At 52.2% G+C, this 26,239-nt stretch overlaps 2 protein-coding genes across 3 annotated transcripts; one reads left to right on the forward strand and one right to left on the reverse strand.

The window, feature by feature from the left end:
* Positions 1 to 152: 152 nt before the first annotated feature.
* Ucp2 (uncoupling protein 2) lies at positions 153 to 6,687 on the forward strand. 2 transcript variants are annotated; one of them, XM_036198938.1, is made up of 8 exons: positions 153 to 633; positions 1,417 to 1,578; positions 3,676 to 3,898; positions 4,044 to 4,254; positions 5,058 to 5,252; positions 5,335 to 5,436; positions 5,717 to 5,897; positions 6,283 to 6,687. In XM_036198938.1, exons 3-8 carry the CDS (start codon positions 3,773 to 3,775, stop codon positions 6,395 to 6,397), a joined length of 930 nt encoding a protein of 309 aa, XP_036054831.1. In that variant the 5' UTR covers positions 153 to 633; positions 1,417 to 1,578; positions 3,676 to 3,772; the 3' UTR covers positions 6,398 to 6,687. The 2 variants fall into 2 exon arrangements, with proteins under 2 accessions (XP_036054831.1, XP_036054840.1); XM_036198947.1 differs by lacking the exons at positions 153 to 633; positions 1,417 to 1,578 and adding an exon at positions 3,057 to 3,227.
* Positions 6,688 to 10,058: 3,371 nt separating this feature from the next.
* Dnajb13 (DnaJ heat shock protein family (Hsp40) member B13) lies at positions 10,059 to 24,221 on the reverse strand. Its single transcript, XM_036181872.1, has 8 exons — positions 24,101 to 24,221; positions 18,853 to 18,956; positions 17,772 to 17,933; positions 14,824 to 14,981; positions 13,852 to 13,965; positions 11,538 to 11,651; positions 10,878 to 10,954; positions 10,059 to 10,349 (listed from the first exon to the last, which is right to left on the reverse strand). Exons 1-8 carry the CDS (start codon positions 24,166 to 24,168, stop codon positions 10,196 to 10,198), a joined length of 951 nt encoding a protein of 316 aa, XP_036037765.1. The 5' UTR covers positions 24,169 to 24,221; the 3' UTR covers positions 10,059 to 10,195.
* Positions 24,222 to 26,239: the final 2,018 nt, after the last annotated feature.

Raw genomic sequence — 26,239 nt, forward strand, 5'->3', positions numbered from 1 at the left:
CAGCAGGCCGGGCTCTGCCCTCTCCCTCGCGGGGCGCCGGCCTGGCTGCGGTCGGTGCAGAGAGGAGGAGGAGGTGAGGCCGGTGCACTCGCCCCACCCCAGCCGTTAGGTGCCCGGGTCTCCAGGGACCAGACGGGAGCGGCAGAAGGCGGGAACGCCAGCCTCACCCCACCGCCGCGCCCGGGTTGGTTCCGGTCCCTGGAGCCCGCGCTCCGCCCCGTCGGCAGGTGGCTTGCAGGGCGTGGGGGTCGCGGGCCAGAGCAGCAGGGGGCCAGTCAGTCTGGCTGTCCTTACAATTGAGAGTGGAGGCCTGGGGACCCGAGGCCGGGACCCTCTGGGGAGCCCGGGGGACCCACTCGTTATCTGCCCTCGCGGAAGCAGGGGTGCACTAGACGCCCAGACAACCATAGATGGAAACTCCCCCTCACCCAGGAGAGTGGGCCACCCTGGCTCCGCCCCGGCCACACCACGCCCCGACCACGCCCGCGAGACTTAAGTTCTGCAGCCGTGGGTTCGCAGCCACTGTCAGCCCCGCCCGCAGTGCCTTCGGATCGAGCGCTTCCTGGGCAGCCGTCACTCACCCGCCCGCCGTCGGACGCAGCCGCCCCCACTCCCGTGTTCTCCTGCGGTCCGGTGAGCGTGGCCCCAGCCCTGCGCCGGCCTCACCTGTGCCTTCCCGCTCCATCTCTCTTTGCCCTTTGGTTTCCCTTCCCCTGGAGTCCTAGCCTGCCCTCTCTCGTTCCTTTCTGCCTCTTCCCTCCTACTGTCTCTTTGTTCCTTTTCTCTGGCGTCCATTTAGTTGTAGGTTGTTAGCCTTTACCCATCCACTCCTTCCCCTCGGCCCCGATGCACACAACCTGCCTTTTGGCGTGGGGCGTGGGGGATGGAGGGACGACGACACACGACACCCACCTTCCACGTCAGCGAAGACCAGACCGATTGTCACCAGGCTTCTCTGGGCCATGTGCCCTAAAGCCTGTTCTTGTTTCTGGGGTTGTTTGTGCCTGGAGGAGGCTTGGAGATTAATTGGCCACTGTCAGACTCTCCAATCTGCCCAAGGCCAGAGGTGGGTGTAGGGACACAGAGGGACTGAGCCTGCCTTATCATGACCGCACACAAAGAGACACAATGCTCCACTCAACAGTCCAGTGGCTGTTTCCCAGCACAGCTAGGCTGCCTGTCTACACAACTGTGTGTGTGTGTGGGGGGTTTGGAAATCACCCAGAGTGTGTGGGAGAAAGACTCCTGAGTCCACCCTGCTCTGCCCCAGTGTGCACTTAACTAGATTCTGGCTGCCCTGAGTGAAAAGGGCCTTGGGTCCCTCCTAGCGGAGTGGAGGTGACCGGTCCTTTGTAAGCTGTGGTCCTGCAAAGAGAACATCCCTTTCTAAACGTGGCTTCTTCCTCTCCCCCGCAGGACACATAGTATGATCTTTAAGAGTTCCGTCTCCCAGCCACTTTCTATGGAAAACCGCGGGGATCAGGCCATGATAGCCACTGGCAGCTTTGAAGAACGGGACACCTTTAGAGAAGCTTGATCCTGGAGGCCTCAGTGTGAGACCTCAAAGCTCCGCACCAGGTAAGAACCAGGCTAAGGAAGCCCACTGTCCTCTCTCGGGCCTGGGGTCTAGGGCTGCAGTCAGCAGGACCGTCAAAAATACCCCCTCCACCCTAGCAAGTGGCTTTTCACAGTTCAGTGAGCACTTTCGTCATCCCTGGTCACCTTCTGGCCCTCAAAGATGGCAGACTGCGTGTCTAAAGGCGGAGCCTAACCCAAGTGGGACGGAACTGGTTCTGGGTCGCCCTGGCAGTCAGCAGCAGAGTGGGCAGAGGGGGTCCCATATGGGTCCCAGGGATCAATCTTAGTTCCTGGGACTCAGTGGCAAGCACCTTTACCCATCTTGCTAGTTTGAGCTTCCCTTCTAACTTTGAGTCCCTGTGAGTGAGATTAGAAATTGGGTGTGAGTTTTTTACTACCTACAATGGTTACCTGCCTGGTCCACAGGTTTTTGTGTTTTGGTTTTTTGGGGTGTGGTCAGGGCCTCACCACATGTCTTTGGTTGGTCTACGTAGGGCAGACTGGCCTTGAACTCAGAGAGCTGCCTGCCTCCCAAGGCCAGGAACTAAGGGCATGCACCACCATGCCTAGCAGTTAACTTTGTAGGCCTGGGTTTTACTTGTAGTAGGAGCTTTAGTACAGGTGATCTTTGCCTCTATACCCAACCCTCAAGGGCCTGACCTTTGGAAAACCCTAAACGGCATTCGAAATGGCGGCTGAACCACGTTTGTGGTTTGGACAGCAACTGAGACTTCATCTTTCTGGGTTTCACGCCACGCTCCCCTTAGCTCAAGATCAGGCTGAAGTGCAATAGGCTCATGTCTCATGTAGAGAAGAGGTCTGTTCAAAGCATCTCAGAACTGTTTAATGGGCGTGAAAGGCTTCCGTTGTGAAGGGCCCTAGCAGAGCCTGGGACTGAGAAAACAGGAGAGGAGATGAGAGGCACTCCAGTTCAGAACAAACGGAGCAGCTCCGCAGCCTGCAGACGTGGTTCTGAGCGCTCCTCTACCAGGGAGGGCAGCTGCCTCAGGATTTCTCAGGGTTCCGTGAGTGTAGCAGCAGTGGAGTCGGACAAAGTGTGGAGGTGTCCGCTGGGGAGTCGAGGAGCACCTTCACCCTTAAGATTTGCCTTTGATTCCTATCTCGCTGAGCCTCAGGGGCCGAGACCCAAAGGCACGTGAGTCTGGCTTTGCCCCAGAGGTCCTCTTGAACCCGCTGTTCTGGGGAGTTGCTCTGAGGGCCCTGTTTGTCCCAAGCTGTTTTGTTTCCATGGCTGTCTGTGTTCACAGGTGACTACCACCACATCCTCCCTCCTCCAGCCTGGGCTCTCCTCCTGAGCCCTAGCGACTCGGCAGCCAATCAAGCTGGGCTCCGAGCAGTTGCTCCAATGAAATCAGAGAACTGAAAGAAGGAAGGAGAAGCAGGTCACCCTCCCCCACTGGGGGCTGGGCTCACTTCCTCCTGGGGCAGTGAGTGAGGAGGGTGGTGTTCCAACTCTCAGAACAAAATGGAGCTTCTGGTTTCCTGTATCTATGTCCTCTGTGTAGCTGGGACCTGCACCTCCCATCCCACCACCAAGAACTCAGAATTTCCCTGCACTGGAGGAAAACAGACAGGCCTCCTGGCTGTCCCCGGCCCCCTGGCCTTGCCCTGTGCCTGCCAGTGAGCCTGTGAGGATGGAGAGTGACCTCTGTGAATCTGCACCTGGGGACGCAGGGGGCCTGAGCTGTGGTGGCTAGCAAGGATGGAAGTAACGTGTCTTCCTTCCTTCAGTAATTACATACAGCCCGAACCTCCCCAGCTTAGGAACCCAGAACGAAAGCCTGTGGGGTTCAGCTTGCCAGGTCCTGCTCTGGCAGAGCTTTCCCTCACTTGTCAGCCCTTGGGATAGCCCCACAGAACAAGAGGAAGCCCTTTGCAGAATCTCAGCCCTTTGGCAGGAATTGCTGCCCAGACCCCACTTGACTACTCTTGGAGCTCTCCCATGGGTTCCCTCCTGGAACCCCTGAGACCTCCTTGGTGCCTTTAGGGAAGGTGGGCAGGGGTAGGTAGTGGTGAGCAGGGAGCAAGGCCAGGGGATGCTGTTACTGAAGGGTTTCTTCTCTTCTTTTGGCTTAGAACTCCGGCAGAGTTCCTCTGTCTCGTCTTGCTGATTGAAGGCTCCCACTTCTCCAATTTTTTTCCATCTTCTGGGAGGTAGAAGGCAATCAGAATCATGGTTGGTTTCAAGGCCACAGATGTGCCCCCTACAGCCACCGTGAAGTTCCTGGGAGCTGGGACAGCTGCCTGCATCGCGGATCTCATCACCTTTCCTCTAGATACTGCCAAAGTCCGGCTGCAGGTGAGGATGAAATGAGGCTCCTGGTTCTCTCTAATCTGCTCCCACCCCGGGTCAGCCTCCTCAGGGGTGATGAGGAGCCTAGAGCTGGCAGGAGATGGCAGCACCATCTGCCTGTGCCCACAGCCACTCCATCTTGGCCTTTCAGATCCAAGGAGAAAGTCAAGGGCTAGTGCGCACCGCAGCCAATGCCCAGTACCGTGGCGTGCTGGGCACCATCCTAACCATGGTGCGCACTGAGGGCCCACGCAGCCTCTACAACGGGCTGGTCGCCGGCCTGCAGCGCCAGATGAGCTTCGCCTCTGTCCGCATTGGCCTCTACGACTCTGTGAAGCAGTTCTACACCAAAGGCTCAGAGCGTGAGTATGCAGCCAAGACAAGACACGGCGGATGAGTGACCTTAGTTTGTATAGCTGAACGGCTTCTTTAGGCTTCCCAAGATCCCGGGAGGGTCAGAGGAGTGGCAGTGAGACCCCAGTTCCTTGTTCTCTGAACACCAGGCTGTCTCAGCTCTGCAGGGTATGAGCCCATGATAGTCTCACAACCACCGTGGCAGTAGGTGGCCTCCTTGGTCACAGATATAGAAACTGGAGGCTTGAAATGGGGGAGGGACTGGGCCAAAGACACAATAGAGAGACTGCAACCACACACTCTTGCCCCAATAGCCAGCATTCTTTCATCTCCTTGGAGGGGAGAGAGTTGAGACAGGGTCTCACTATATGGCCCTGGCTGGCCTGGAGTTCACACATCTCTACCTGCCTCAGCCTCCCACGTGCCGGCATTACCAGTATGTATCACCATACCCTCCTAAGGTCAGGACACCTAGCACCGAAGATGAGGACGCCTTGCTCAGGATCACACCGTAGGAGAGGTGGAGCTTGGCTGAGAGCCCGTCTCTCAAGTCCAGCTCTGCTAGGAGAAGTCACTTCTCTTGGTCTTGGGTTTCACGTTTGTTAAACGGGACTGACGATTGCTTTTCCAAGGCTGCCAAGTAGCTTAACACATTTGAGAAAGCACTGCCTCCTTTTTGTGTTGGCCCTTGTGATACCCCTGTGAGGGCTTCGTAGAGCAAGAGTGGTCTAGTGGCATGGCAGTTGGGCAAGAGTATGGTGCACGTGAGTGCAAGCCCGGCTGCCACTGACCACCGCCTGTGTGCCCACAGATGCAGGCATCGGGAGCCGTCTCCTGGCAGGCAGTACCACAGGTGCCCTGGCTGTCGCTGTGGCCCAGCCTACAGATGTGGTAAAGGTCCGCTTCCAGGCTCAGGCCCGGGCTGGCGGTGGTCGGAGATACCAGAGCACTGTGGAAGCCTACAAGACCATTGCACGAGAGGAAGGGATCCGGGGCCTCTGGAAAGGTGTGTGCCGGGTGTTGGCTTTCCTGCCCTCCCCTCCCCTCTCCCATGCCCTGGGCTCACACAAGCTCTCCTTCCTCTACAGGGACCTCTCCCAATGTTGCCCGTAATGCCATTGTCAACTGTGCTGAGCTAGTGACCTATGACCTCATCAAGGATACTCTCCTGAAGGCCAACCTCATGACGGGTATGTTAGGGTCAATAAGAACAGTCTAGTTCCCTTTTTCATCTTTTTAGCCTTTTGCTTATAGAGTTTATATTTCTTACCATTCAAATGCAGCTGGATGAAGACCCCACTTTGCACAAAGAAAAACAGGCTAGATTGGCCAAAAGAATCTTTTAAGTCCTCCTAAGAGATCCCAGCTGCTGTCTGTGTCTTTAAAAGCTCTCTCCTTATAACTCTTTCCCGCTGCAGTGATGGGTGAGGGCTGGGAGAGCTAACAGCCTTTCCCGCTGTTTTGTGGCAGATGACCTCCCTTGCCACTTCACTTCCGCCTTCGGGGCGGGCTTCTGCACCACGGTCATCGCCTCCCCTGTCGACGTGGTTAAGACGAGATACATGAACTCTGCCTTGGGCCAGTACCACAGCGCAGGCCACTGTGCCCTTACCATGCTCCGGAAGGAGGGGCCCCGAGCCTTCTACAAGGGGTGAGCCTCTGATCCCCCTCAGCCAACTCCAGGGCTTACTGAAGGCAGAGAACCCCCTGGAAGTGAGATGCAGCCCCCACTTGTCAAACATCCCACAGTTGCTGTTCACCTCTGTTTTTTAGAGGTCAAAATGGGGGTTCGGGCTTGGGGGAGGGTGGCTCAGTGGTAGAGTGCCTGTCTAGCAGGCCCTGGGTTCTGCTCCCAGCACAGCAGAACTAGTGAGCTGGGTACTCGGGATTCTTGCTCTCGGGCACAGAGCTGTGGGGCTCTTCACCAGATCCTCTCAGTCTCCTTTGAGAGAGGCCTTGGGTTGGATGGATGGCGAGGCCCAGTGGTAGAAGCAGGGGGTGGAGGTTCCTCCATGACTTGTGTTTTCTCTCTCTAGGTTCATGCCTTCTTTCCTCCGCTTGGGGTCCTGGAACGTAGTGATGTTTGTGACCTATGAGCAGCTCAAAAGGGCCCTGATGGCCGCCCGCGAATCCCGGGAGGCACCCTTTTGAGCACCGCCTGCTGCTGACCTGGACCCCGCTTCCCTGCCCTGCCCTGCCTTTTCCTCCATCCTTTGCTCAGCCCCACACCGCTTCCCGGTCCTTCGTTTCCCTCACCTCCCTTCCCTTCCCACCTCATCTCCCTGTGCCTCAGTGCTGATGGCCCCACAATGAGAATGCCTGACACCAGCCAAGACCCTAAGCCCTTAGTCATTCTAACAGTTAAACCCAGATCTTGTCTTTATCCCCAGCCCAGCTCAGCCAGCCTTTGCCCATAAAGCAAGCTCAACCTTGGTGTCTTCTATCTCTCATAAGCTGTATATAGAGGTCTTGGGCCAATGGGCCTTTTCAGCACCTTGACAGGCAGGGGAGGAACCCAGTGACTTTGAAGAGATGTGACCCACATTCCACCTCCAGCATTTGGGGAGGAGCTCGTGGGGGTCATCTAGTCCATTCCTCCAGATCCAGCCTAAAACAGTGGAACAGCCCAGGGAGACAGCAGAGCCTTTGCCCACCCTGCCCTTGTGGGCCCTGTAAGCTGTCACTCAGCACCTGGCGCTCTAGAGCTAGCTGCCTTCCCACCCACACTGGCTAGGCCTGTTGATCTGCACAGCAAAAGTACCTGTGTTCCTCCACATCAGCTTGTTGGGAGATGCAGAGAAACTCCAGAACCTTCCATTCTTTGGGGCTTGATTTACTCTATTTCACACATAGCAACCCACCTCCCCACGTCATAGACCTGAGGGCAAGTTAGGCTGTCCCTAACAATAATCACACCCTGAGGCATGCTCTGAACCAGGGAGGCAAGGCAGGCCTGCCCCATTGAAGGCCTGGCAAACATCACCCTGTGGGGATTTTGTTCTGTTTTGATGTGTGAGATGGGGTCTCACACTGTAGCCCAGGCTGGTCTGGAACTCATTGTATAGTCCGGGGTGGTCTTGAACTCATGACCATTCTGCCTCAGCTTCCCAAGTGCTGGGATTACAGCCACCATACCTGACTTCTAAGGACACTTTCTCTTGGAAGTCTTACCCTCTCCCAAGGTGGGCAACCAGCCAAGGCTTAGGTTGTCCAGGGATGTCAGTTTGTCCTCTTTCCAGCTGTCCTCAGGCAGGAGAGGGAGGCAGGGCTACTTCTTTTCAAGGAGCAGGGACTGTGAGGTCCCAGAACAGGTGTGGGCTCATCAAGTCCCCAAGGCCCATCTTATACAGGTTTCAGACCTCTTGTGCCTGTCTCAGATGAGGGCCAAGACAAGGCAGACAGTGCTGAGGGTCCTTGGGGAACTGAGCCTGGCCACTGTGAAGTCAGACCCAGACAACAGGATGTCCTCCTAGCCTAAAGCTGCTGCGGCTTCTGCCCCTCCACCCTAGCAGGCCGGGATCAGCTAGAAGGCTAGACCTTCCCAATGCTTGGTAAGAGGCCAGGCTGTTAGACCGTCTCCCAGAGTGCACCCAGTTCTCAGCTTCTGACAAATCCAGCCAAGTGTGGGTGGGCCGGCAGTGCAGCCTGGTACTCTTTGCTTCACCACACAAGGACACAACAAATGGAGTTCTGGCCACTCTAAGTCCTTAGGGGAACAGTTTGCTACCCTAGGCATGTCTGCCAACAGCTAACGGACGGGTCAAGTGGGGGGCACAGTATGTCAGCTGGTTCCTTTGCCAGCCGTGTATTCAGACATGTGGTGTGGATGTGAGACCACTGGAATTATGGGGAATGCCATCAGATGACCTGAGAAAGGGGAGGCATTCGCTGAGAAGTGTACCAGAAGCCTCAGTAATATGAGTGGGTGTATGATAAGCCCTGCTTTGCCTCCCTAGGTAGCCCAGGTCCTAAGATGATCTCATAACGATCTGGTGGAAGCCAGGCTTCCCACAGAGCCCTCCAGGAGGGTCAGCAGCCTTGGAGAAGGCAGGAAGTCTTACTTCCACAGCCTCCCTATGGGGCTGGAGGCTTGCCCTCAGCAGGCAGTTACAATCACCTGCTGTCGGTCCCTCAGAGGGCAGTGATCCACTCCAACACCTGGCTTCCAACAGGTCATTATGGAGGGTTGAAGTCTTTACTGTAAAACATGGATTCGGGGGTCTAGAGAACCGGCTCGGCAAGAACAGCAGCTACTTTCGCAGAGGACCTGGATTCCAGACCCAGTACCTGGATTGTAGCTTTGTCTCATTTCTTAGTTTTGTTTTTCGAGACAGGGTTTCTCTGTATAATCCTGGCTATCCTGGACTCACTCTGTAGACCAGGTTATCCTTAAACTCAGAGATCCTGAACGCTGGGATTAAAGGCATGTCTCAAGGTTTTCCTGCCTTCGTGGGGGTTCAAAGATGACTGCAGGCGGTAGGGTGAGTTAAGCCCAGAGGTTCGGGGCCAGCAGGGACAAGACTGAACATGTCCAAAGACAAAAGGCTTGCCAAGAGCTGAATACCCACTTTTAAAAGTGAACAAAAAAGTCTTCCAGTTGGCCATGGTAGCACATGCCTATAATCCAGTGTGTGGGATGCTGAGGCAGGAGGATCAGGGGTTCAAGATCAGCCTCAGCTACCTGAAACCCTGCCTCAAAATTTAAAAGGATAAAAACTGGATGTGGTAGTTCATGCTTTTCACCCCAGTACTCAGAAGGCAGAGCAGGTGGATCTGTGAGTTCAAGGCCAGGTCTATAAAGCAAGTTCCAGGACAGCCAGGGTTACACAGAGAAACCCTATCTTGAGAAACAAACAAACCAAAAACAAAAAAGACTTTTTTGAAAAGTCAAAAGGAAAAATCCTTAAGCTAGCATGGTACAGTCAATGGCAGGATTCTAAGCAATGTGGAGAACCTGGGTTTTATTGTTTGTTTGTTTGTTTTCTCACATTTTCTCACAAGCCATTGAACCTGCTTGCTGACCATGAGCCTAGACCTCATCACAGCCTAAACTCAAGCCCCAGACAAGAAGAGGAACACAGTGTTGATGACTTTTAAAGTGCCTGTGTGGGCTATACAGCCCTGGCTGTGCCCGGAAGTCAGACCTCTTCCAGGCCACCTGGGCAATGATGTTGTGACCCTCTCTACAATCTAACCATGAGTCTACCAAGAGCTTTCACACCAATGACCCCAGTCCTCACACCTGGAGGCAGGGTGTAAGCTCATCTAACAAGATGAGTTAGTAACCAATGCAAGAGTCAGGGGTAGACCTGGACTGAGCCCAAGGGCATGCCTCCCAGGCCACTGGCCCAGAGGCAGCCTGAGACCCGTCTCACAGACGCAGAACCAGAGCCCAAGGTTGAGCAGAGCTCTTTAGGCACTGTGTTCGTGGTGTGACTCTAACTGAGGCTTATGAGTCTATACAGAGTGGCCTAAGGTCCTAGTGACAGCTTAGCCATGGATACCAGAGGGCAGGCACAAATGTCTTTCTGTACTTCGCTTTTCCTGTCTCTCTGTTTCTCAAGACAGCACAGTCCTTAGAGGGTTCCCTCTACAGATTCATGTTGTGAAATGTCAAGAGCAGAGGGACCTTAGACAGGGCCAGTCACATAGCCCTGCCCTGTTACCAAGGCGGAAGCAAGTGGTTCTGAAGCCTCAGGGAAGGGTCCGTGCCTAGGAAGCCAAAATGGGGCCCGAGGTGCCTAGCTTTTTGAGGGCCTACAGGAAGATGGGGCAGGAAGCTTCTCTCCAGCACACTTCAGGCCATAGAGGATAGGAAAGGAATGTTTATTGTATCGGCCTAAGGTCTCCTGCTTCCCTGTCTTCACAGGCTGTGAGGGTGGAGTGAGTGGGGGTGGGTGAGGCCCAGCTAGTCCTCTCCATTCCTGCTCCTGTCCAGGTGCCCCAGAATTAGGTCAACAATGCCTGGCGTAGCATCTGCTTCTTCTGGGGCGTGAGGCGGGTGGGGAATTGGATGTCAAAGAAAATGTAGAGGTCCCCCTTCTTGGTAGGGTCCTCCGGCAGTGGCATACCCTCACCCGGCACCACCTTGAAGTACTTAGGGCTGAGAGAGGGAAGGACGGAAGAAAGGATCATGGGAGACTCAGCGTGTCCATCCGCACCACCCTAACTCACAGGACCACAGGAAGGGGTTGCTACTACAGCTTCCCAGTGTGTGGACAGGTCTCACGTGCCAGGACAGGTGGGAGCAGAGCCTGGCTTGTTCCGAACACCACACCCCAGGAACTGTGCAACACTCCCTAAGAAGCAGAGCAGACTCTGGGGGCGGAGTCAAACCTTCCCTCTCTGGGACCTTTCTAGGGAAAAGACTTGGGGGACACTGATGCAGACTCTAAAGAGAAGTTTGGGGAATGGAGGCAAGAGAGTGACTGATACTGGGGATTCTCCGGCCTCTATGGGGGGCTTCATACATATTAGAGAAAGGCGTTCCTTTTGTAGGGTGAACACAGCCCTCGGCTCAGCCAGAGAGGAGGGTGGATTTGAGTTTCAGCCTGAGGGAGACCCTTCTGTGGGTGCAGCCTGTCTCCAAGTCTCAGCCCACCCTCTCTTGTTACTAGGCAGATGGACTCACTGGACGATGTCGTTGATAGGGATGTTGAGCAGACGGTCATCTAAGGTCTTCACCTCCACGGTGCAGCAGGTGAGAGCCTGGGGGAGGTCGGGACGAGAGGTGGGTGTGCGGAGTGTCACCACAGCCGTTCTATTTAGAAAGCATTTAGGAGCCTACTTGGGTTCCATCCCTGAGCTGGACACCAGGGAGGCAAAAGGCTATTCAGGAGCTACTTGTGAGTGAGCTGTGACCTGCCTTCTAGCCTGAAGTGTGGCAGGTCAGATTGGTGATGACAGAGTGTGAGGCTCCATGGGAGGAAGGCCACAGAGCCACTGAAGAGCCTCCAGAGTAAGGTGGGCAGGTATGAAAGTGCCCCAACCTCAGGTGTGCTCACCCTGAGGCCTGCAGTGCAAATAATGTGTCAACAGCAGTACCTTGACAAGTACCAACTGGACAAGTGGAGACAGTGGGGACAGCGGCAGGATCAGGACAGGGTGTGGAAGATGAGGAGGTGGGCGAGAAGGAACAGTTACACAGATCCACCCAATGCCAAGGAGAGAGACACTCGTGCTGGGACTTCCTGGGACTTTCCCAAGTTGGTTGGGGAAGAAGAAGCCTAAGCTGCTGCAAGTGGGGTTCAGTCTGGCTCCCCATGCCTTCTTCTGCACCCTCCCCACTCACCTTGCCCAAAGGAATGGGGTACACGAAGAAGAGGTTGTCGAGCTCCCTACGGAAGCGAGGGTGCAGCTTCTCCTTTACGATGAAGATGATATCAGCCGGGATAATGTTGGGGCCCTGGGCAGGGAAAGCCAAGGGGTAACAGGTTTACTGCTTTTATGATTTAGCCAAGTTTCTGCCTCTCCTTGCCTCCAGATCTTCCCCTGTGCAAAGGGGAATTAGACCCAGTTTTCCAGAGGGGGCATTCAGTGCGGCCTAGGGCCACTCCCGAGAGAAGCCGACCTGGTGCACTCCCCACTCCCAGAGCACTTCTTACTGAGCACACCCAAAGTAAACATCCTCAGTGGTATGTGGCAGGGACTTCCCTGTGTGACAGTGGGACACTGAGCTGGGGCCAGACAACTTCCCTGCCTGACAGGAACTCAGCAATGATTTCCCTGCTTCAGTGAGGCACCCTGAACACCAACCTCTCTTCCAGCCACAGCAGACAGAAAGTGAGGCCAGCGGCAGCTCCCAGTGTGAGAATCAGCCTGACCATGATTCCTCAGTAAGCTCTAGGCCAGGATAAAGGGAGGCCCAGAGTCTGGGCTCTGAGGAGACCCTGGGCCTTGTGGGGAGGTTTGGAAATGCTGCCCAGAGTGGGGGATGTTGACACTGGGTATCTGTTTGCTTTCGTGATTGCTCGTGATGCTCTGGTAGCCCAGAATTGCCTGGCATCCACGATGTATCCCAAGTTGACATAATCACCAAGTCTGAATCTGAACTCCTAGGCTCAAGTGATCCCCCTGCCTCAGCCTCCTGGATAGCTTTGACTCCCAGTGAACCCAGTTGAAGGGTGATTGTTGGAAGCAGGTATTTTACAGGTGAGAAAGAGGGCAGGTATGGCCAAGGGAATCCGTCTCTCTGGGCTCTGAGCTCTCCATCACTCCACTTCATCTCAGCACGTAAGGACTCAGCCTCCCTAGCACAATAATGTGATGTTTTCCACAAATAAGTGTTTTAATTTCAAATCATTATGAATGAAATGCTTCTGAGCAGCCTCTCTCCTTAGACCTTCTTGAGGATTACTACCCAAGAACACTGTGTGTGTGTGTGTGTGTGTGTGTGTGTGTGTGTGTGTGTGTGTGTGTCATGTGTTGGGGAACCAGAAGCTCACACTGGGTGTCTTCCCCACCTGCTGTCCATCGTATTTTTTGATCCTATGTCCTGACCCTGGAGCACACCAATTCAGCTAGACTGGCTGGCCAGTAAACCCCAAGGAGACTCCGTCTCTCTTCCTTGCCAGCACTGGGATTACAGCAGTGCCTGCCTCTATCATTGGTGCTGAGGATGAAGTCCAGGTCTCCATTCTTAAGTGGTAGGAGCCACCTCCCCATGCCCTTCTTTTAGTTTTTTGAGGGTTTTTTGTTTTGGTTTTTTGTTTTTGTTGTGGGTTTTTGGGTTTCTTTTTTCTTTTTTTGGTTTGTTTGTTGTTGTTGTTGTTGTTTTTTGTTTGTTTTGGTTTTGGTTTTTTGAGACAGGGTTTCTCTGTGTAGCCCTGGCTGGTCTGGACCTTGTTTTGTAGACCAGGCTGGCCTCAAACTCACAGAGATCCACCTGCCTCTGCCTCCCAAGTGCTGGGATTAAAGATGTGTGCCACCACTGCCCGGTGCTTTTTGTGTTCTTGTCTTGAGCAGGTCCCTTCCATTTTGAGGCCTCAGTTTTCCCACTGTGTAAAATGGTAATAATCCCAAGTTTATTCACAGAAACATTTTGAGGCTCTGTCCTTGGGATGGGACTCTAGAGACCATCTCACTCTACTAGACCGGAGCTTGTGGGTATTGTGTGGTATTTCGTGTGTGCTCTGACAAGTAAAGCTTGCCTGGAGATCAGAGAAGCAGAGCAAGAGCCACTAGAAACTTCTTACCTCTATGAAATCTCAGGCCGAATTGGGACGAGATCCTGTCTCCACCACCTTCTATACCTGTCTCCACCTCCCAAGTGCTGGGATCAAAGGTCTAAGTCACCACCACCACCCGGCTCTGTTTCTCTTTTAGACTGCTTCAATCTCGGGTAGGCCAGGGTGGCCTTGAACTCCTGGTCTTCCTGCTTCCCCCTCCCAAGTGCTAGGATTAAAGGTGTGTACCACCACTGCCTGGCCTCTATGGTTAACTAGTGGCTAGCTTTGCCCTCTGATCTCCAGGCAAGCTTTATTTGTCAGGACACAAGCAAAATATCACACAACATATAGAGACAGGAAAAACAATAGTCTTCTTCCCTCTCAGGCCTCCCACCTAGAACCTAAAGACTGACCTGAGCCAGCTTCTCTCCCTCTCACCTGGTCCCCTTCTTTTTCGAAGGTGATGCGTGTGCCCTGCCTCCACCCGGGCCTCACATCGATTGTCAGGATCTTGTCTTTGATGGTGGAGGAATACTTGTCATCATTTAGCACCTACAGCAATAGAGATAGGGGTGGGGAGCTGGCTCAGGGAAGGCTCTGTGGAGTCCCAGCTCGGATAGTACCCATAGCAATGGGGACGGACTGCCAGAGCCATCCCACTGCCACTGGATCTGAAACTAATCCCAAAGTCCTCCCTCCCCTCCCCCAGGCCCCACGGCCCCTCACTGTCTAGTACAAGACCGTTAGAGACCCAGACTTCAGTTTCTAGGAAGTTATTGGTTTCTATGAAGAGAAGAGGCAGCCAGTCACAAGAGTGCCCCAGACCTCTCAGAAGGCAAGATATTGAACCTCAACACAATGCATCCCCCATCATGTCCCCAATCCCATGAGCCCACAGTGCCGCCTTTGGAAAGCATGGCCACAATGGGCATCTCCCCCAGGCAAAGGGGAGGAAGAGGGCTGGACCATAGGTCAAGGTCAGGCCAAGGACTAAATACTGCAAGAGCTACTTACAAGGGTCTTCCCTAAGCCGTCACCTTAGAGACTGTACCAGCCCACCTCCATGCCCACCCTGTGGCCATGCACACCCTCCTTAGGATGTGATCTGAAATGGAATTCATGGGCGACTCCACCCACTTGTACTCCTCTGCACTGAAAAGGGAAGGATCCTGTCCCCACTGGATGGCTGCAGAGGTGATTTCAGTACCAGAAAGAAGGGTGACTCCCCTCTGTTATTCATTTCAAATTTCAGATTCTAGAATTCTAAAATCTAAAATTGCTGAGTCTCTTGGTCTGAGATCCGATGGTTCCATCAGAAAGGATCTCCAAGTTTCCTGCTTTGGGGGGGTGGGGGTGACAGGGAAGTTTGTAGGGTCAGGTGGTGCCTTCGAAGAGAAGTTGAGTACTCACCCTTCGGGAGATCTTAATTTTTTTGGTACAGCCAAAGAATAAGTCCTCCAGGGACAAATAGAGGTCTCGTTCGATTGGAGGGTCTTGTTTCTGGACTCCTCGGCCCCGAAGCCCCCCAAAATTCAAATCTATATCATTTCCTTCTGCATCAAAAAATTCTAAAGAAGATAGGAAGATGAATAACAGAAATGATGTCCAAAGGCAAGATCAGACCGGTGACAGACAGACAGGTACACACACACACACACACACCATCCCATCCCTGTATTCCCCTGAACCTCTTCAGTGCCCCAGCAATAGGGCTCAGCACATCATATTCCCACCCTCAGAGCCACACCAAGGGCTTTGTTTCGTTTCATTTTGGTTTTAGCCTTGAACTCAAGGCAATCCTCCTGCCCCAGTCTCTTGAAGGCTGGGATGACAGGTGTGAGCCACCACACTTGGCTACCCTTAGCTCCAGACCAGTGAGCATCTGGCTTGCCAGGCCCCAGTGCTCCCTGGGACTCCAACAGAGCCAGGTGCTGCTGGCAGCTCCTGCTGGGTGAACAGAGGCTACGCCCTAAGCGGGGAGCTCCTGGTAGTGCAGAGAAGATTCCATTCGGGCAGACTGGGTCAGAACCGCCTGTCCACTCTGCCCTTCCCCAGGCCCTACTCACCCCTCTCAGTTCACTGCCATGACTGCTCTAGACAAGCCAGACTCAAGCTGTCTGGAGTTACTAGCTGTTAGGAGGAAGGACTTAGTGGTCCATGGCAACTGTGAGCGGTCACCGGCATGCCTCCTTCCTGCAACCTCGCCTACCCGGCCTGCCCTCCATCCCAAAGCCCGCCTGATGCCCTTGCCTTTAGCCCGATGGCAGTGAGAGAGCTACCCTTCTCAATCTGCTTGGAGAACTGTAAGCCTTTGGAGCTCAGCTTTTCACTCTCTTTTCAGGGTAAAGGGTAACGCACGGCCTGCCTATACCATTAAGACGAGCAACAGCTAAACCTGCGGAAAGTGTAGCCGGAGGCGTCCTCATCCTGCCCGGTTTGCTGGTGGGACAGAAACTTCTGTTTACAGGAGAGTCCGCAGTGAATCGGGCTCTGCAAAATGCTCTTGGCTCCACAGCTAGTGAGTGATGAAATTGGGACCTATACCACAGGACCACTTGGCCACAGAATCTGTGGCCTTGGTCGCTATGATGTATTGCTAGATGTGGGGCCCTTTGTAGACTGTGGAGTGAGAGGCCTTTGTACTCTGTAGTCAGAGCTGGCCGTTATGTGCCCTGTCTTTCACGGTTAATGCCACGGAATGAATATGTCAAGATAGATGGTGAAATGACCATCAACAGTGGGGAAGTGCAGTAGCTGGGGCTCTGATGGCTGAGAGCCAGGGACATGGCTGTCATGGGTGCCAGGGACATGGCTGTCATGGGAGCCAGGGACACGGCTGTCATGGGTGCCAGGGGCACGGCTGTCATGGGTGCCAGGGGCATGGCTGTCATGGGTGCCAGGGACATGGCTGTCATGGGAGCCAGGGACATGGCTGTCATGGGAGCCAGGGACATGGCTGTCATGGGAGCCAGGGACATGGCTGTCATGGGAGCCAGGGACATGGCTGTCATGGGAGCCAGGGACATGGCTGTCATGGGAGCCAAGGGCACGGCTGTCAAGCAAAGCCACCTGTCACCAGTGCCCAAGGCGGAACCGAAGACAACTGACTCCTGAGGGATGTCCTCTGATTTACACACTGTAAATACATGTAGTAAAAGTTTATTTTTTAAAAAGACCAAGGAGGTAGTTCCACGATAGTCTTTGCTGAGAGCAGGGGTTCTCAATCTTCCTAACGCTGCGACCCTTTGGTACAGTTCCTCATGGTGTGGTGACACCCAACCATTAAATTATTTTCATTGCTACTTTGTAGCTCTAATTTTGCTACTGTTGTGAATTGTAATGTAAATATTTTTAGAGATAGAGGTTTGTTGAAAGAGTCATGACCCACAGGTTGAGAACCACTGCCTTGACTATAGAAGGCCCTGATTTCAGTCCTCAGCACCACAGACTATTTTAAAGGCAGAGAAGGGCTCCAGAAGGCCATGAAGGACGTTAACAGTGAGCAGCTGCATCAAGGAGAGAAAGGACATGGAGGGTTAGAATATCTTCAGTAAGTTCCGTTTGAATTTTGCTGTGGTGGTTTACATGTGATCCCAGCAGTTGGGAGACTGGAGAATTTGAGGTCAACCTGGGCTACAGAGAGAGATCCAGCCTCAGATAAATAAATAAACAATCCTTTTTCCTTCCCTGTACTGTGTTTATTTCTCAAAGAGACAAAACCAGGCTGGATGTGGTGAGTCACACCTGTAATCCTAGCACTTAGGTGGCTAAACCAGGATTGCCATGGATTCAAACAAGGCCAGCTAGACTACAAAATGAATCTGGAGCTACCTGCACTACAGAACTAGCTCAAACCCAGGAGGCTGCTGAGATGGCTCAGTAGTTAAGAACACTGTTGCTCTACCAGGGAATGCAGATTCAGGTCCCGGTACCCACATGGTGACTTACAGCCACCCCTAATTTCAGTTCCAGGGGATTGAATGCCTTATTCTGACCTCCTTGGGCACCAAGCACACACGTGTGCACATTCCTATAGACAAAACTGTCACACTCATAAAATAAACAAATCTAAAATTTAAAAAAAAAAAAAAAAAAAAGCAAACTGGGCGTGGTGGCATAAGCCTATAACCCCAGCACTTGGGAGGCAGAAGATTAGGAGTTCAAGGTCACCCTTGGCTAAACATCGACTCCAAGGCTGGCCTGGGATACATGTTTCAGTAATAATAATAACAACAACAACAACAATAATAATAATACAAACAAAATAAGTAAAAAGTAACCAACATAACCACCACAAAAGGTATTTTCTGCAGCTGTGTTCTTTCCCAGTGAGGCAAGGGGGAGGGCGGAATTCTTACCACTGAAGGGGTTGTCTCCCCCAAAAAACTCGTTGAACACTTTTTCAGGGTTGCCATGGAAGACATAGCCCGTTGTCCATGGAGTCTGGGATCCAAATTCCAGAGGGATCCCACCCTTCAGGCCTTCCTCGCCAAACTTGTCGTAGATGCCTCTCTTCACAGCTGTGGACACATGTGACCTTGAGGAGGGATCCAGGGCGTGTGTGACTGGAGCGGCTGGGAGATAGTGGGAGGTCTGGGGAAGGTGAAGGGCAAGGGACAGCCTTATCTCCTGCAGCCTGCTGCCTGCCTGCAAGGGTCTGGAAGTTAGAGCGTCTGTGCAGCTCTGTGTGAGTTTCAGAGTTGTTCACCCATCCTATAGAGTATGTAGGATGGCCAGACAGCCCCGGAAAGCAATGAGAAACATTTGCCTGGATTGGGTCTTGGGGAAGAACTGGGAGACTGAGGGTCAGGCACACACCTAGGTTTGGCCTAGCTCAGTCTTGGGAGGGAGACTAGAATTCGAAAATCTTAAAATTTTAGAATCTAAGAATTCTGAACTTGCAAATTTTAGAGTCCTGAAAAGTCAGGGCTTGAGAAGTCAAAGTCTAGATGTTGTCGTGAAGGGTAGCCACGCTCACAGTCCCCAAGACCAGCCCCCAGAGAAGCCGATGTTCTTCACGGGGTGGTGAGTCACTCTCACCCCACACAACTGATATCCAAAGAGAGATTTCCTAAGAGCTCTAAGCCTCTCTGAGGCTTTCTGCTCTCACTGTCCCTGAAGGCCTCTGGGCAGGAAAAATGAGAATGCCTGCTTCTCCTCAGCCCTCTGCCAGCATCCTCCTCAGAACCCAGGAGGGCGGGCTCCTCTCTGCGGGCTGGAGGCAGGGGACCATGCCCACTTCCCAACTGCCTCAGCTGGGTGGGCGATCAGCCCCTCCCGCTCATGGCCTGGTTTGCTCTCAGTTTGTCCAGATACTGGGCAGGGAGGATGGTTGCTTACTCTCTACTGTTCTCTGCAGGAAACCTGACAGCCTGGAAACTTGAGGAATGATCTTAACGGAGGGAGGGGTGAGTGACAGACAGCCCCACCCTCACTCACGGTCGCTCAGTACATCATAGGCTTCTGCTATTTGCTTGAATGTCTCTGGTGCAGACGGCTCATTTGACTTCAACGGGTGGTTCTTCAGGGCAAGTTTCCGGTACCTAGAGGAGGGAGGTAATGCAAGCCCTTGCCTCCGACCTGCTTCTGAGGGCTGGAGCATAGCTAGGGGCTGACTTTTGCTCTCTAGCTTTGTGATGAACCACGGAGAGGGGCACAGATGTCAGCAGCTGTGAGGTGTGCTGCTCAGATCTTTTGGAAGAGAACTTGGGGTAGAGAGCACAACTGACCAGCAGCCCTGGCAGCTGCTGCCCAGACATGGCGTTCTAAAGCTGCTTGTCCCCTGAGCTCCCACAGCCGAGACCTAATGCAGCAAAGACTTTGTGATGGTCCACCTGCGAGACACAGGACAGCCCCACGTTAGCTTTTTGCCACTGTGACAGAATACTGGAGAAAAGGGATTTTCACCCATGGTCGCTAACACTGGTGCTTCCTGGCGGAGCACCACAGCGGGAAGCAAAGCTGCTCACCTGCATGACAGCCAGGAAGGAGAGCCACAAAGAGAAGCGGTGGGGAGGAAAGGGAGGAGAGAGGAGAGAAGGGGAGAGGAAACGGGGATGGAAGAGGGGAGGGAAAGAGAGAAACAGGAGGAACAGGGAAGGGAAGGGGAACAGAGAGCGAGAGTGTGTGTGTGTGTGGGGGGGGCAAGATATCAAAGGCTGACCTCCAGAGAGCCGCCGCCTCTTCTTGTGAGAGCCTATTCCAATATGAAGGGATTACTCCATTAATTAACTAGTTAGTTAATTAATGATGACGTTTATATCATCACAAGCCAGTTGTTTCCCAGAAGCACAACCTGCTAGGAGCCAAGCCTTCCACATAGGAGCCTTTAAAGGGGTGGACTCCTGTTCAAACCACAAGAGCCTCTATCGACTTGGCTGGAAGATTCCTCCTCAGGCCACACTTAGCTCCCCCTACCTAACACTGTCTTCCCTTTCTTTTCACTGAAGCCTGCAGTCTCTCTCTGCTTATTCCCAGAATCGGTTCCTGCCGTACACTATTGACATCTAATTCTATCTTGGCGTCTACTTCACAGAGGACCAGGACCAACACAGGCTTCTCAGGTGGCTGACAAGCCCTCAGGTCCCATCAAGCCCTGGCACTCTCTTCCACCTCTGTGCTCACTCTTGCCCCACTTACTCTCTGCCATCCCCCACTCAGCGTCAAGAGAAGAGATGGGGTAGGAGACCTGTGGAGAGGTTAGCAAAGGGGTCGTTCACCAGGACGGGAAGGAGACTACCCATCACAAAGACATCCTGGGGTATGCTGACCATCCATATTCTAGGCGTGACAGCAGGGAACTGGACTGAATCTTGAAGGCAGGAGGCAGTCATTTCAGAGATGTGAGCTGCATGGGGAGAGTCCTTAGGAAGGGAGAGGCCATATAAGGACTCTTTCTCCTCCCCTAACCTCTTGCTTCGCTCCCCTTCAGAAGGTGTGGGGGAGGCGTGTGGGCAAGGAAGCCTGCTGCTGCAGGGCATGGAAGGGAGGGCAGAAAGAAAACCTCGAGCCCAGAAGCCTAAGTCACTCAGTCCCAGTTTGACCCCACACCGCCCCTGCAGGGTCTGATCGGGGCTCCTGTCCCTGCCCAGCCCTCCCACACAGGCGGCTGGAGTTCCGTGGTATCTCTCCTCATTTCACAGTCTGCAGGCGGTGCTCATCCCTCACACAGCTGATGCCCATCTCCTACCAGCCGCTTCCCTGAGCTGCAGGCATTAGCTGCATGTCCCTGTCTTCTTCCTTCCCTGAGCTGCAGACATTAGCTGCATGTCCCTGTCTTCTTCCTTCCCTGAGCTGCAGACATTAGCTGCATGTCCCTGTCTTCTTCCTTCCCTGAGCTGCAGACATTAGCTGCATGTCCCTGTCTTCTTCCTTCCCTGAGCTGCAGACGTTAGCTGCATGTCCCTGTCTTCTTCCTTCCCTGAGCTGCAGACATTAGCTGCATGTCACTGCCTTCTTCCAGATATTGCAAGCATGCCAGATGCACAGCCCAAACAGGACCCTCACTTCTCAGGTGCCACAGCTGGAAATCTAAGCATAATCTTGGACTCCCGTCCTATTAGTCACCGAATCTCATCAGTTTCTCTTCTTAAACACTGCCCTGCCTCTCCTTCCTGCAGCTGGGGCAGAACCATGTCTCCCTGTAACCACAAGAACCCTCTCTAGTTCTACCCTATTGCATACTACAAGTGGGCTTCTCCTTCTATCCCTTCCCCCGACTTCCTCCTTCCTTCCTTTTCTTCTTCCCTCCTTCCTCTCTCTTCTCCCTTTTCTCTCTCCTAAAATACTCTGACATCACTCTCCTAGTGAATCTCTTCACTGCCCTGTTGCCATCAGCAGACAATCCTGACGCCTCAAGTTAAGATTCAAGCCCCTACTTTTTCTCTGCAATAACATCTCTTTGCTCATCAGCTGTCTTGAATGGGAGAGAAAGGATGAAGTCCTGGTTCAACATGTATAGCATGATGCCAGGTGAGGTGGTACATGCCTGGGAGGCAGAGGCAGGCAGATCTCTGTGAGTTCTAGGCCAGCCTGGTCCACAGAGTTCCAGGATAGCCAAGGCTACACAAAGAAACCCTGTCTCAAAAAAAAAGTTAAAAAACAAACAAACAAATGAATGGTGTGTGTGTGTGTGTGTGTGTGTGTGTGTGTGTGTGTTCCCAGTACATGCAAATGTCATCATGAAACAGGGTATCGTTACATGGATATATGCTAATAAAAGAGGAAATGAGTGATCCCGAAGAAGTTGATAACTCAATGATCAGTAATCAGCATGGAGACTTTCTTTATTATAAAGGCTCAGTATTTCGCCAGTGTGTGTATGCCTGCATGTGTATAACTTTAGTTTTCCACTTTTTTTTTCTTCTGAGACAGAGTCTCTCACTGTCCTGGGGCTCATGAATTCTACTGCAGCAGCTGGTCCTCAAGGGCCAGGGCTCTGCCTGGCTCATGACAGACACAGTGCAGCATACACGAGGATCAAGCATTGAAAGCTGTTCCAGTGGAAGGGTCTGGGCTGCCATTAGAACATGCAACAATCCTTGTCATTGCTCTTACCTCACATGCTTCCATCTGCCAGTGATTTCTGGGCATTTTCGTATACATTGTCACATCAGATCCCATTTTAATACAGAAACAACCCCTGCCCTTTACAAAATGTGTGTTCTGTGTATGTGTGTGGCTGTGCAGTGTGTGGGCACGTCCTGTTGGTTCATTGTCCACCTCAGTGATTAACACAGTCTCTCGCTGACCTGAGACTCTCCAGGTAGGCTAGGCTGACTGTCCAGGAAGCCGCAGGAATTCACCACTGTCCCCTCCTCCCCGGAGCCAAGGTTACAAACGAAACACGGCTTCTTCCATGTGGTTCTGGGGATCCAGCTCAGGTCCTCCTGCTCACACAGCAAACACTTTACCATCTGGGCAGTCTCCCTATCTCCCTGGTCTGTCTCCTCCTCCACATTAAAAAAAAAAAAAAAATTAGAAGCTCAGGTTCAGGAAGGTTGATTTGCCTGAGTGTGTTCTACTTAGTGTCTCGGGTTTCTAGTGCTGTGCCGAAATAACATGACCTAAAGCAGCTTGGGAAGGAGACGGTTTGTTGTATCTTACTCTTCTACAATCAAATCCACTTCTCTATCATCAAAGGAAGTTAGAACAGGAACTCAAGAGGGAACCTGGAGGCAGGAGCTGATGAAGAGGCCATGCTGCTTACTGGCTTGCTCCCCATGGCTTGCTCAGCCTGCTTTCTTATAGCACCCAGGGCCACCAACCCTGGAGTGGCACCACCCACAATGGGCTGGCCTTCCCATATCAATTACTAATTAAGAAAATGCACCTTGGTGGGGACATTTTCTCAACTGAGGGTCCCTCTTCCCAATTGACTCTAGCTTGTGTTAAGTTGACATAAAACTAACCAGTGCGGTTGGCCTACCGGTAACTAGGCTGTGCTTATCTGTTTGCCAGGGTAACCTTCCCTTTGATGAGTCCCACTGGCCGCCAGCTTTCTCCCCTGGCAACCTTCCACTTGCCAGTGAAAGCCCTGAGCAGTGGGTGACATCATCCACGGTATCAAATTGTTGACTGAGTTTATCTCCTTTCTCTATCCCCACTGGACACTCCACTTCAGTCCACACAAGAACCTAGCCCACGGAGGGAGGGATGGTGTCTGACTTCTGATTCCATTTGTCACATCCAAGATCCTGGGATGACAATGGCATTTACCTCTCAGGGTCACTTGAGGACTAAGTAAAAACAATGTAGGAAGCTCTCAGAACAGCACCTCCTTGTTCAACACATGCAGCGAGTGTACCCCCAAACCTTGAGTGGCCTCGGGTGCTTCCTTTTTATTTCATACCTTTGATGACACAATTAACTGTCAAGTTCAGCCTCTCCTCTCCCCCTCCAACCCACCGCAGGGCCTGAATCCTCCTTCAAGCCTTGTCTTTTGGCTTAATTATCAGGATAGCCTCCCAAGGAACTGCTTGCCTCTCAACACAGCACCGGGTACTTCTTTGATAACAATCCATGCTCCATGACAATGGCCTGCACTGTGCACAACCCAAGAGATCAGGGCTCCATACATTCTTGCCCAAAACTTTTTTTTTTTTCAAAGAAAAATTTAAAAGATCAAAGCCTGATTTCTGTCCTAGATGTCCCCCGTGACATCACACTTACTCACCCCTTTTCTTTTTTGAACAGAGCCTTGCTGTGCAGCCCACACAGCCCAGGCTGACCACGAACTATTTGGGGATTATGGGCAGGTACCATACACTCGTATCTAGACTGTCACAAAGTCCCTGAGACTTGACAGAGGTGTTCAGAGAAGAGAATCAGCCAGTGACAAAAACCCATATGACGGCCAGAATGGAAACTGTAACATCCACCTGTCCGGGTCATTTCTGGGTCCTGGTCCTGGGATCTCCATGAGACTCAGGGTAAGGTCTGAATTATCCTTTGTCATCCTTTCGTAGCTAGGAGATAAGGGCAGGAGGACTGGGAGTGGGAGCCCACTGGTGCACTAAGGGTGTGTCTGCATTTCCCGTCTGTGTCCTGACCAGCCCAAAGCCAGGATAAGGTGTGCAAGAGGAAAGAGGTGCCCCTTTCCTGCCCTAAACTGCACAGGGAAGCAGTTTGGCGGGCATCAGGGTGGGGCTGCCTCAGCAGGAGCCAGGCTCCAATTCCACCCACTTACGCCTTCTTGATCTGGGCATCCTCTGAGTTTCGAGTGACCTGGAGCACAGCATAGTAGTCCAGCCCCATGGCTGGTAGCAGTGGATCAGTTTTTCCTCAGACTTCAGCCTCTGTTAGTCTGCATTCTGTGGTTGCCAGGAGCAACCACGAGGGGCACTCTGGGAATTGTAGTCTTTCTGTCTTGAACAAATGGCTCTGGTGTGCCCATAGCTGGTTCTGTGACCCAATAAAGGTCACACAGACCAGAAGCAGGAGTCCCTGAGCTTTTGTTTTGTTTTGTTTATTTATTTATTTTTTTAGTACAGCAACTACCCTGAATTTAAAATTTAAAAATTTCAGAACAAAGGTGTAGTAGTGCAACACCCTTAATCCCAACACTCAGCAGAAGAGTTGGATCTATGTGGACTGGAGGCTAGCCTGAACTACATAGTGAATTCGTTGTGAGCCTGAGGTCGTTCAGAGATTCACCAGTCTGACTCAAGTTTTAGTTTTATAAATTAGAGGCTTTTTATTAAAAGGAGACTGGCCAAGATCAAACCAGAGAATTCTCTAAGTAAGGTCCTAGCTATAATTAGCCAAAGGATTACAAAGGCAAACAGCACAAAGTTGCTATCTTTGAACTTGCTCTGTCAACCAGGCTGGCCTCGAACTCATGGAGATCTGCCTGCCACACTGCCAGCTAGGGCTTGATTTTGTAACAGGCATCCAGCAGGTGACTCAGCCACCCAAGCAAGTGCTTCATACAAAAGCAGAACCTAGCTTATTTAATTTTGTGACCCATTATCTTGTAGGAACAGCTGAGGCAGTGAAATATTCTACAACAGTCAACAGTTTTCTAAGAATAGCCCAGTTGCTCCAGGAAGTGGTCCATCTCCAGCCTCCTGACAGAGAACATTCAAGATAGGAGCAACTTCCTCATGAAGTATACAAGTTAAAAACATTTTGTTTTCATAAGCCTAGCACAAGTAAATGTATCCTCTAAACCTAATGTTCACCATCACAAGTTCCACAACAGCTAGAGCTAAATAGTGAGACCTTGTCTTTAAAAAGAGTGTTTTATTTTGGTTTTTGGTTTTGTTTTGGTTTTTGGTTTTTAGTTTTTCGAGACAGAGTTTCTCTGTATAGCTTTGCGCCTTTCCTGGAACTCACTTGGTAGCCCAGGCTGGCCTCGAACTCACAGAGATCCACCTGGCTCTGCCTCCCAAGTGCTGGGATTAAAGGTGTGCACCACCAACGCCCGGCCAGAGGTTTTTTTTTTTTTTTTTTTTTTTTTTTTTTTTTTTTTTATGGTGGCTTACATCAATGATCCAAGCACTTTGGGGGCTGAGGCAAGAGGACTTTCCTGAGTTTAAGGCCAGCCTAGGCTACATAGTGACTGTGAAGCTAGATTTGGCTATGGAGTAAGTTCTTTTTTCTAAAAACAACTTTATTTGGCTGATTTTTTAATTTGTAGAATAGTTTTATATTTTCAGAAAAACAAGGAAGCTTAGAATGTTCTCATATTCCCTGCACACAGTTTCTATTAATATCATACATTAGAACAGTACATTTTCTGGGGGCTAGAAAGACATCGAAATAGTTAAAAAGCATGTGTTGTGCTTGCGCAGACCCTGAGCCGGACCTGAGTTCAGTTCCCAGCACCCACATTGGGCAGCCCATAACACCTGGTAACTCCAGCTCCAGGGGATCCGACACCCTCTTCTGTCTTTCCTGGTCAACTGTACTCACCTGCACATAGCGACACACAGAAACCCATGTCACTTTTTTGAGGCAAGGTCTCTCACTGAACCTGGAGTTCACAGACTGGCTAGATTGGCTGGCCAGCAAGTCTCCCAAATCCTCCTGTCTCTACCTTCCAGCAATGAGCTTCCAGGCACACACTGACCTGCTTAGCTTTTTACATGGTGCTGGGGATCTGAACTCAGTACCTCGTGCTCGTGGGACAAGCACTTTACTCTTGAACCATCTCTCCAGTCCCATTTTTAAAATGTTCTTACATTTACTTTGCCCTAAAGCACATGCATGAGTGCACTTGTGGCAGTGGGGGCAGGGTTGTACATATGTGGGTATACAACATACAGAGACTGGTCCTCTCTGGCTGTCATGCAGGATCAACCCATGTCACCAAGCGTGGCAGCAC

This window comes from Onychomys torridus, chromosome 1 (genome assembly GCF_903995425.1).
Source record: "Onychomys torridus chromosome 1, mOncTor1.1, whole genome shotgun sequence".
Classification (NCBI taxonomy): Eukaryota; Metazoa; Chordata; class Mammalia; order Rodentia; family Cricetidae; genus Onychomys; species Onychomys torridus.

Bases quoted from the DNA above. Each gene is read 5' to 3' on its own strand.
- Ucp2 (XM_036198938.1), top strand. From the start codon at position 3,773: ATGGTTGGTTTCAAGGCCACAGATGTGCCCCCTACAGCCACCGTGAAG. The intron at 5,253-5,334 runs GTGTGTGCCGGG...CTTCCTCTACAG, and splicing joins GATCCGGGGCCTCTGGAAAG to GGACCTCTCCCAATGTTGCC. The intron at 5,898-6,282 runs GTGAGCCTCTGA...TTCTCTCTCTAG, and splicing joins CCCCGAGCCTTCTACAAGGG to GTTCATGCCTTCTTTCCTCC.
- Dnajb13 (XM_036181872.1), bottom strand. From the start codon at position 24,168: ATGGGGCTGGACTACTATGCTGTGCTCCAGGTCACTCGAAACTCAGAG. The intron at 18,957-24,100 runs GTAAGTGGGTGG...TCCCTCCTCTAG, and splicing joins GATGCCCAGATCAAGAAGGC to GTACCGGAAACTTGCCCTGA. The intron at 17,934-18,852 runs GTGAGTGAGGGT...ATGTGTCCACAG, and splicing joins CTATGATGTACTGAGCGACC to CTGTGAAGAGAGGCATCTAC.